General features: G+C 48.3%; 1 protein-coding gene across 1 annotated transcript in view; it reads left to right on the forward strand.

Moving 5' to 3' along the window:
- Window positions 1-6,262: 6,262 nt before the first annotated feature.
- LOC119091599 (peptidyl-prolyl cis-trans isomerase) overlaps window positions 6,263-11,330 on the forward strand; it is a gene marked incomplete in the record, with an annotated part of 6,389 nt that continues 1,321 nt past the window's right edge. Inside the window, 3 exon segments of the mRNA XM_037214410.1 lie at window positions 6,263-6,465; window positions 9,408-9,527; window positions 11,008-11,128. Coding sequence (XP_037070305.1) covers window positions 6,286-6,465; window positions 9,408-9,527; window positions 11,008-11,128 — 421 coding nt within the window.

The raw sequence follows: 11,330 nt of genomic DNA on the forward strand, positions 1-11,330 counted from the left end.
TGGCCCCAAAGTTCACCGCTTCCTGCACCCATACGCAGATGATCCGCGCAGTCCCGCCCAACGCTGAGCGACAGTGAAGAATGTGTGGAAAGACGTGGCATTGGACCAGAGATTTTGCAGGCCTTCGCGTCCACTGCCGCCTTTTGTACCGTCCGGAATGATGGCGGAGGTGCCCGAAGCACAATATCTGCTTGATGCCGGGCTCCGAGCACAATATCCCGCTGATGCCGGGGATGTCCGAAGTACAATATCCACTGATGCCGGGGATGTCCGAAGCACAATATCCGCTGATGCCGGGGATGTCCGAAGTACAATATCCACTGATGCCGGGGATGTCCGAGGCACAATATCCGCTGATGCCGGGATGTCCGCACCACAACATCCGCGAACGCAGCTACGCTGAGTCAGACACCTCTCGCCATGGGCGCGTACCGTGATGGGCAGTGCACTCGTTAGTCGTGCGGTTGGGGAATGTGCTCAGGTATAGCCAGCCACGCTTTAAGGATCCAAATATTGATGCATGTTTCCTTCTGGTCGATAAAAAATAAGTTAAGTTACTGTATAAAGCTGTGCAAACCACTCGATGGCATGGCAGCATTCACCTCAAGTTGCCAAATATGAACGAGAGTTTCGCATACAAACAATTTGTTTCCCATACCTTTCTATGACTAAATGACTTCATGACTTTAACGCGAGCCCTATGTTTTGTTAAACAGGGGAGTAGGCAAAATTTTACGATCGGGACAATGCAAAAATTAAAACAAAATGAAGTTTGTCGCAGACGAGCGGTTTTTTGCATGTCGTAGAACAGCGTCGCATCTCCTCGACCATTCATTTCGGCGCATGTAACTGGACTTTTTCACTGTCAGCGATTAATCGCATGCCTATTAGCAGATGCCATCAATTCGGAACGGGGGCCTACCCCCGGAAACTGATATGTGCGCACGGTCCTGTTTTTAAATCGGGACGTGCTGCATACGCGACGGCCTTCACTCGGTGTCCGGTGCATCCGCTCTGACAGAAAGAAGGAGCATTTTAGCACGACTACGCTCTCACGACGGGGGACCTGAAGACGCCGCACAACTCCCAGCGCGTGTTGCGCAAGGGTTGTTTTCCTATCAGTAGCTGGGTATCAGTATCAGTGCTGCTTACATCAACTCCAAGCTACTGTCAAAGCGCTGGTCGAGCCTTTTGGTAACGCGGTCATTCTCTGCACCCGTCCGGTCGCCTGGCCTACCTACCCTGTCCTTCCAGTTATCGACATGTCTGTTGATACCCGTCCGGTGGTCACCTGGCCTACCTACCCTGTCCTTCCAGTTATCGACATGTTTGTTGATACCCGTCCAGTCACCTCGCCTCTGCCTACCCTGTCCTTCCAGCTATCGACATGTCTTTTAAGGTCGTGCAAGTTCAGTTTTACGTTTCACTGTAGGCTCTTCCTAGCAGTGTGCACGGTACATGCCGTAACCTCTCCACGGTACATGCCGCAACCTCTCCACGATACATGTCGTAACCTCTCCACGCAAAATGTATCATGTGCACACTCTTGTCTACTCTGCAGGCGTCAGGCCACGCCAGCCTGTATAAGACTGCCTTCTGCGCAACGGAAGATCTCCCGTGAAAGGTAACCAGGTTTTTTTCCGGTGAATATATCGAACCATTTTATCAAGACATTTCCGTGAAATACAGACAATTCTAAGCTTTCCACAAAGCTTCAGCTCACGTGGCCTTGAAATAGGAAGTAGTTATTCCGTAAAGGAACCTTTTCTCGGTTGAAAGTAAAAATAAATCCTTGGCATCTGAAAGGAAAATTCACGTGGCCGAAATCCGGGAAAAGTCTGGCTTGGAGGCAAGGTGTGTCATCTTTATCGACTGGCACCCCCGACGAGGCTGTCGACCTGCATTATTTTGGTTGGGCCACTACCCCTTCCCCCCCCCCCCCATGCCACCAAGTTCAATCCGCCTAAGACTTCTAATGCTTGTTTCACATGTGAAAGGAAAGAAGAACGTGCAGAATGTCATGTGATGTTTAGTGAAGTACAGCAGCGGAGCTCGTCAAACATTTAGAGCTCCGCGTTCGTGCCTAACTGCACAATGCATGCCTTAATGACTCTGGTCAAGCTTTGTGTTATGGTCTGAGTGTTTTGGCAGTTTCAAGCTCTATAGACCGCAACAAGCTGCGTTCGGTTCGGTATTCTGCAATCACAACCGCGTCAGGCGATCGGCATCTTACACTAACCACGTGGTGGGACCGCAATACTCAAGGATTTCGACCGTATTGAAAACAAGTTGGAAAATGAATGGAGTTTTCGCACTGCACATTGCATAACAATAACATGCTGAATGAAATCAATTGATATCTACAGAGCTTTAGGCCTGGATTTGAGAACAGTCATGTTCATAACATCCCAGACTGAAAATAGCTTTTATGGATGACAAACAATCCATAACATTCGTCGCTGGTACATAACCTAGAGAAACATTTTTCGAGAGAAAAAAACATAAAATATGAATACATTGTTCAAAATCGTGACACCAGAAAGTATTTCGTGGACAAAATAGAGACAAAAGAACATCGACTATACTAAATGAAAGTTTCTCCTGCCTGGATAGGGTTAAGATTCTGTATAAGTGTTCAACTGTGTGAAGATATAGAGTGAATTTAGGTAACAAAAAATAGAGCCTGAGAGAGCGAATTTAAATGACGTCAAAGAGATCGACCCCGTTTTGCCTTAGGACGTCAATCCGTTTGCTGACTTGACTTGCGAAACAAATTACTTAAAAAAGTATTTGCCCTGCGCCCTTGAAATCTTAAGAGCAAAAACACGCGTGGGCTGGGGTTCTAGCTTCATCAAACCGACCGGCGTTGGCTGCTGCAGATAACACCAGGCGGAGGGCGCCGGGCGCGCGAGAACGATCGTAGTGAAGGAATTATTTCGAGTTTTTTTTTCAAAATCAAGGCGCATCGTTCCAATATCAGACTGGGACGTAATCTTGCCTGTATAGTCTTGAGTTTGACCTCTGAACATTGAATGGTTACAGGAACACGAAAAATATCGATTTTATCTTTACTTTTCCAGTTCCCACCACATTTCAGCATCATTTCGCTGCGCTGTAAAGGCCACTCAGTTGTGATTGACAATTTACAGGTCGTACAGATGACGTATTCACCCGGTCTGCCCATCCGACTCATGAATGCCATTCGGCCAGCATGGCTCTCCAACATTATTCGTCCAACATTGTTTAACATTGTTTTATCATTGTTTTCCTTGGAGAGACATTGTTTTCCCTGGAGAGACAAAATGCCACAAGCCGGTAGACATTTTGGGTTATTGCGAAGGCATTTGCCTCCACAGGTAAATCCTAAAATACCACTTGGTCATATGCTGGTCAGAACTTTGAATGCAAGTCGATGGCCCATATTGCGCCAGAGTTTCACGCGTAAAGATTTCGTCTGCTACTTTTTGTGAAACAAGATTTGTTGCAGCATTTAAGGCGGAAGCAAATCCGAAAGTTTCAAATATTAACTGACAAAAACAATGTGACAAACTTCATAAAACTGGAGTTTCTCCCGTAAAAAACAAGCCACAGAATGAACGCCCTTCTGTCCTTACTCGGCCATATACATTCCTCACCTGAGCCCTGCTTTCGTCCGCCCTCGGCGGCTACTGACCTGGCCTGGCTGTCTCCCGCATGGCTGACTGCGAACTGATCGTATCACTGCTTAGCTACGTGTTTATGGAGCAGCATCAATACTAATTGGTGTGTAAGGCAAGCATTGGACACCTGCACCTGCATCAATTGTTTGTATTTTGAACTCACTGAACTGCAGAAATGAGGCGTTTTACGACTGCATAGAAAAAATTACCGACACTCTTCGTTTTACAGTGGTTCAGTGGACTCTTTCTAAACCGATAAAATTCAAAAGCTTTCTCAGAGTGTTTTTATGTTGGCTTTATAAACATATTAAGGGACCCGCGAAGGCAGGTTGTAGATCGAACTGAGTTAACCACGTGCATTAACATGATCAAGCCATGCCTATCTGGAAATGTTCAACATCGAGTCAGAATCGATTGGTGATACCAAAGATATAACATAGTTTTGAACACGTGCGCTTGCAAATCTTAGCAAAAAAAAAAAACTGGACGCCATGCGTCGCAGTCCCCATAGGGCGCGCAGCGTCGGTGCAGCGGTTAATACGGAGCTGTGGCCAACGGGTGGACGAAAGTGATAGCGCTTCTAAAAAGTAAAAGTCTTAATTTTCCGTGTTCCTACAGCTGTTAATCTGTGCAGAGAACAGTTAAACACGGCGCCCGCCGCCTGGTGCCGCGGGCCAACGCCGTTTGGTTTTACGGAAGCTGCACCCAGACCGTCGTTGTCCTTGTTCCCGAGATTGCGCGCGCGCGCGTTCATTTTTACACAATTTATGCCACTAATCGATTCGGCAGTGGAATGAACGCTCTCAGGAAAACATCGGATGACATTAATCGTTGTTGAACCATTTGCACCCACCGTATTCAACAATAATGAGAACCCTTATTCCTTTCCGGACAGGCGCCTCATTCAGAAAACATTTGGGGCACTTTACTGTTGCCGGTAAAGGACTGAACGGCCATTCGGGCCCCCCGCACGTTGCCTTTCAGCTGCCATTCTGGCGACACAGGGCGGGACCCCCTGGTCAACCCGAAGGTCCTAAGGATACATATCACATTGTTCCCCTTCCTGACGTGGGAGGCCCTCCGACCCGCGCAGTTGGTCCAAGGTGGCCCAACTATTGTCACATACACGCCAGTTCTTTTTCAGCGTTCTTCAGGGATTTTGAGAACCCCTGAGCGTAGATGGTGTATCGAAATGGGGTAGTAATTTTGTATTGACATCGCTAATCTATGTTTGTCTTAAAGTGTTGAACACTGAGTCAGAATCGATCGCTGAGGAAAATTATGTGACGTGATTTTGAACGTGCGCGCTACCAAATCTTACCAACAACTTCGACGCCCGGCGCTGCAGCATCCATAAACCGCGCGGCGCCGGCCCCGCGGCTGCGACAGACAGTGTGGAAACGAAAAGGGTGACGCATCTTGGGGAAGATGGCTGATAAATGAAGAAAATCGGCATGCGTGTTTAAGGTAGTACAAAAGTAAGCTGAACGTAACTTAAATCTGAAAAAGTGGGAGAGGCATTTAGCGGTGGAACAGTGGTGTGCTTATAAACAGCCGGCCCAAACTGCTAGGCTTCCATGTGTGATTGCTATGTTCATTATTAAAGATTAACGTTTTCTTTAAAAAAACATGTAATTTAATGTTGATATACATAGTGAGCAGTGCATGACATGGCTTTTCGGACATGACAAGTGGGTGATGTCCGAATAGTTTTTCCTACCTCCCCCTTTTGGCGACTTTCACCTTTTGACCCCCAATCATTTTTTTTAAATCGACACCTATGCCCCCAACCAATTTTAGAAGGTGGCACCTCTGGTGGGGATGCGGAAGGCTCCCCCTCTGCGCACCCAACTGAAGACTACTTCACCTGAGCTTGGGGACGACCCTCTCAGCTAGGAGTCTGATACCAGATACTTAGCAATACCATTGACATCTGGTCCGAATTCACAAGAGTTCAGATAGTTTTACATTGCCCCCCCCCCCCACGCGTCAATCCAAATCTGTAACCATATCTACGTAAACCAACACCTACGTGCATGGACAGTGGCCGGGATGCCCCCCCCCCCCCCCCTCTTGGATCCGCCAGCAAACCCCATCCCGTGTTATCGCCCATAGGACGCTGCCTTCCCGCATGTCTTATTTTTGAATGGGGGGAGGGGCGCAGCAACTGCATCACGAGCGCATCACGTGCGCTGCGCCGATGACTGGATGGCAACCGTAAAGGTGCGGGAATAAACTCAGGGTCACGGTTTCTGTGGTCGTTTCACTATTCTACAAAGCCTTAAAAACGCTGGAAAATTGCATACAAGGATTGGGTTGCTGCTGAACGAATAATCTTTACATTAGCACAGAAAATTGCGCGCAAATTAGTCGTATGTTCTTGCATCGGGCCAGCATATCTTGTCACCATAAGATTTCTGCGCTTTAGTGATTCTCCATATTTTTTTAACTTCGTGGGCTAAGAATTTAAAAATAGGGCTGAAAGGTACAATCCAAATATTTTTCACCAATACTTTTATTTGTTGAATTTATTTTTGAAATATTTAGTTTAAATAAAATGAGAATATGCTAAGTAAACCTAACATTCGGTAGCTGCCATCCTACGTCTTTGACTCATTCCGCCATAATGCTGTCCGCGGTCTTATTCCGGACGTTGCCGGGTCGAGCAGTATCATCCCATCTGCTTGCGCTGAGACCTTGTGCGGTGACGCGCGTTGCCACTCAGTTGTATTGCAAAATGGGTCTCCCACAGGTCTTCTTTGACATGTCTGCCGATGGCAAGCCCCTGGGCCGGATCGTCATGGAGGTGAGAGGGCATTTGCACCCTAAAAATAGACGCCGGTGCCGTGCCCACGTGGTGGCCGGCAGACATTCATAACTGCTTTTGCGGTGTGTGTTCTCAGTTGTTGGCCGGAATTGGTATTGTTACAACCTCTCATTGTTCCTATTTTTGGTTAATTGTTATGTGGTTGAAATAAATGTGGGGTTAAGCCCTTTGTTCAATTGCACAAGCTGCATCGGGGTGCGGAGGGTGTGGCTCAGCATTACTGAATGTAATTGTATGCGGCCAATGTGCAAGAAATTAGTCCATTGTGCTAAGCAAGTCTGAGTCTAAATGAGGCTGTTCTAATCTTTGCTGAATTTTTGAACTTTTTTTTTGCTTAAAAGCAGGTTTTTAACCATTTTATCTGACATAACCTCCGCATCAGAAGGCCTGTACATATTTGCTTCATATGCTCTTGTAGCCCTCGGGTTTGCAGTGTTCCTGCTCTGGTATTGTTGATGGGGTGTTTGTGCAAGGCATGTTCATTATAAAGTGTAAAAGGGAAGTGAAGTGAACTGTAAAAGTGGTGCTATAAAGTGAAAAAGGCCAAATGGGTATTCATCTGGTCCTAGGAAGGCTGATGCTTCCAGGGAAGGCATTGTTTTGCTGCTGGCCTTGAGTGGTTGGTGGACCAGCTAACTTTGATGTGTAATAAATTTAGTGGAATCAACACTGAGTCTCCCACCTGTGTTACACTAGGAAATATTTTGCTGAGGTTGAGCATCATTGTTACCTCCCATCACCTCACATAAAAGAACATTTCCTGACATGTCATTGGAAAACACTGCAAGGATATTATCAGTCAGGCTCAAGAAGCAGAAGTAGGCACAGGAGAGGGTTCAAGAATAGGTATAGGATGATGTTTAGGAGTTCATGCTAAGTTTAGTTTGGGTTGGTATTAGATTGAATTGACTTGGTTGGGTTGGATTAGGTTGGGTCTGTGCATTATTAAACCTATTTCTGTATTTACCCAGTGATGTCATGAGTGATTTTTAAGGGATAAGCTTAAATGCATGTTCACATTATCCTCATCCTAAATTACAAGAGGTGCATGGTGACTGGTGTTTGCATCTGTTGAATAGGGCAGATTACAAATGCAACAAATGATGTATTGGGAAAGGTGTTTCCTTCAGGGGGTGGGGCAGAGCTCAGTGAGAAGATAGAACACTGATTTTGAACTTGTCACATTGAGCTTTTTTGTGTTAGTTTGGGGCAAGGAGTATATATTGAAACCATGGTAAAATAAGGAGTGGCTGACTAATGTGGTGAACTTTAGCAATCTTGTATGGGCTCCTTAAATGCAAACAAGCAGGGTAGCATGCATGGACTTATATGTTGGCCAAATGCAGTTGTTCACTGGATGGAACTTGTGGTATGGGTTTTGAGCAGCAGGAAATTGTGTTATGCATGCTGTCAGAGATCAGCTAGGACTTCCTCAGAAAAAGATGATATGATGTATGAAAAACTACCCTATGTTTAATGTACAGACCTCATGTAATGGCTAAGCCAGCATGACATACCAGAATTGGCAACTGCAAATACATTTTGCACAAATAAGAGCTTAGATTCTGTTTTTTACCACCAGGTTGGTATGACATCACTGGCATTTATTAAAGGGACCTTTCCACATTTGAAGATATTGATACAAGCATCAGATGTGATTGGGAAAACTGGAAATGTTGGGATGCTTTGTGTGCAAAAGATGCTACTGAATAACAAAAAATGTGTCATCCAAAGGCAAAAGGGCTTAAGTGTTGTGCCAACTTAGGTCTACTTTGTTTTTTGATGGCAGAAATATAACTTTCATTACATCATAGTTTGTTGTCATGGAGCACATTCTTAATGTCAGAGTTCCCATCAGACTTGTGTCACCAGAGTTGTCGCTCCAGTAGATGATGTGAATCACATGTACTGCCACACTCTGTAAGGAGGGGCTGTTGAGTGTTGTATGTGAACTCAACAATCAAGTTAATGTGTTTGTGTTTTGGCATTTTCTCATGCCATGTTGTTGTATTATTCTGTAATGACATATTCCTGACTTAGATTTGCTTTGCATTTTTAAGTATGGTTAAGTTATTTGATTGCTAGGTTCATGTCCATCATATCTAGTAGCATCCCAAGTGTTTGTGTTACATGAGCAAAATGCAGTTTGTGATTGAGACATGGGGTCAGTAGTGAAATCTGGCAAAAAGAGCAAACTTGATACCAGTGTGGACAATCCCATTAGTGAACCCCAGCCTCCAGTCTCCCCACATCCTTGTCTGCTGATGTCCAGGTATTGTGGTCCAGCACACCAGTATAACCTATGGTGGTGTTTAGACAGCCAGGGTTGCTGAGCTGGTTTTGCTGTTATGTTGATTCTGGTAGCTGTGTGCTGGAAGCAGCATGGAAATCTATTTGAAAGGAGTGAAACTGTCCAAAATGGAGGAATTTTAGTCACCTTTGAACATAATGCTCAGTCATGCTAAAAAATGTGTATTGCACCATTTTTGGCAACTGGCCTGTGTTTGCATGTGGGCTAATGTGAGGTACTACTTACAGACAATATTTATGCTGAAATGCCTCAGATGAGTGGTTGGTTGGTCCAGTGCCTGGTCTAGAAGGTATCCTTAGCAATGAACTAGCTTGTCCCACAATTGACGATTTCTTTTGAAAAGTGGCGAGGTACAAATGCACCAATGTTAATACAAGCTTTCTTGTGTGCTTGAATGCGGTGTGACATTACTTGATCTGGGCTTCACCTGACTTGCACTGCGGTGTAACATATAACGTGATCATATAACATGATCCTGCTTGTCCTCGGCTCCACCTTAACCCTGCACCAGTGTAATGTGACCTCGCTTGACCTTGGCTCCGTCTGAATCCCGCTCTGATGTGGCTTGTGACGTGCCCTAGGTTGACCTTTGCTCCACCTCTCGCCGCAGCTCCGTTCAGACGTGGTGCCCAAGACGGCCGAGAACTTCCGCGCTCTCTGCACCAGCGAGAAGGGCTTCGGCTTCAAGGGCTGCTCCTTCCACAGGGTCATCCCCAACTTCATGTGTCAGGTGAGCCGACCCGCGTGCGCCGCGCGCGACGAACTCTCCTGAAAACCGGGAAGTAAACGCGGGTTTTGTGACGCTTTAATCTATATATATATATTTGAATGGAGCTATATACTTTCTCTTTCATATCTATATGATATCTATCTGTCCATATATATTATATATTTCTCTCTTTCTCCTCTCTCTCTCTCTCTCTCGCTCCTCTCTCTCTCTCTCTCTCTCTCTCTCTTCTCTGCTCTCTCTCTCCTCTCTATCTCTCTCTCTTCTCTCTCTCTCTCTCTCTCTCTCTCTCTCTCCTCTCCTCTCTCTCTCTCTCTCTCTCTCTCTCGCTCTCGCTCGCTCGCTCGCTCGCGCCGCGCACGCGCACGCACGCACGCACACGCACGCACGCACGCACGCACGCAACGCACGCACGCACGCACAGCACGCACGCACGCACGCCACGCACGCACGCACGCACGCACGCACGCACGACGGGCACACAATGATGGAGGTACTGAAAGATGTGTCCTTAGGGTGCGTGACTGTCACATAAAACCTGACAAAACAGCTCCACTAGGTAACTTCACATGTTGAAAAAGTATTATTCAAACCAAATTTGACCAAGGTTTCAAGTGCTGCTTACGGGTTTGCAGACATGATTCTGTGAGAAGAAGTCAGGGTGTCTGTCAGGATGTCTGTGACTGGGATGTCAGGTCCACTCTGGCAAAGTCAAGCATCACTAAAAATACGTGGCCTACTGGCCTGGTCTCCGAAAGTGCGAAGTGAGAAAGTGAAAGTCGTGCCCAGCAGACCACAAGGCCGTCCACGGCGACTGGCCTTGCAAACTGAAGCGGCAGTCGGCCGGCGCCCGTCGCGTTATCAGACTGTGTGGCACCGGTCAAGACGCGCTGGCGAACGCGGCTGTCTCCAGCGCCGCACGCGATGACGAGCGGCACACGCGAAGTGTGGCGGGACGCGTTTGTCTGCCCCAGCGTGGGGCCTGGGCCCGACCCGCTCCCGGCGGCGGCCGTCTGGTGCTGTGTTTGTGTTTCCGCTGGCGGGGTTCGGTATCGGTCTGGAATGCTGGTGATTCACGGCGCAGGCAGCCTCCGTGGGTGAAGGGGCGGGCGGACGTTCGGGGGGGGGGGGGGGACGGTTGTGCTGAGATGGATAGGTGCTAAGCGACCTGCGGTGTCGACCGTGCCAACTCCCCCCCCCCCCCCCCCCCCTCTGCTCTCAACGGCCGGGAGTGGGAGGAGCGCCTCCACTCCACGGTTGACGAATTTCGGAAGAGCCATGCCATGGCCCTGGGGCGGTGCTGGTGAACACGAACTCGAGCAGCGCTTCATTTCCGCGTTCTTCCGCGACTGGTCTGCTGATGCTGTGCCGGCGCGTCTCCGTCTGGAATGCCTCTCGATCTGAGCTCTGAGGGCCCAGGTAGCCGACCTCCCCCTTTCCCTCCCCTCCCCCGCGACTGGGCTGACATCCCGCCTGACGGCAGGGCGGCGACTTCACCAAACACAACGGCACCGGCGGCAAGTCTATCTACGGCAACAAGTTCGAGGACGAGAACTTCATCCTGAAGCACACCGGACCGGGCATCCTCTCCATGGCCAACGCCGGTGGGTGCGACGCGCGGACGCGGGTGCGGACGCGGACGCGGACGTTGCGTCAGACGCGGTGCGCGGCTGGCCGGCGCCGGCCTGAGAGCCGCGATGTGACGTGTTCGCGTCCTCGTGCGGGCTGGTCGGGCCGCCAGCGCGCTGGGCTGCGGGGCTGTTGTGGGGCGAACTGCGTGGCGTCTGGGCGATGGTGGTGCACGAC

This window comes from Pollicipes pollicipes, unplaced genomic scaffold, assembly GCF_011947565.3.
Source record: "Pollicipes pollicipes isolate AB1234 unplaced genomic scaffold, Ppol_2.1 Scaffold_1600;HRSCAF=1878_pilon_pilon_pilon, whole genome shotgun sequence".
Taxonomy (NCBI): domain Eukaryota; kingdom Metazoa; phylum Arthropoda; class Thecostraca; order Pollicipedomorpha; family Pollicipedidae; genus Pollicipes; species Pollicipes pollicipes.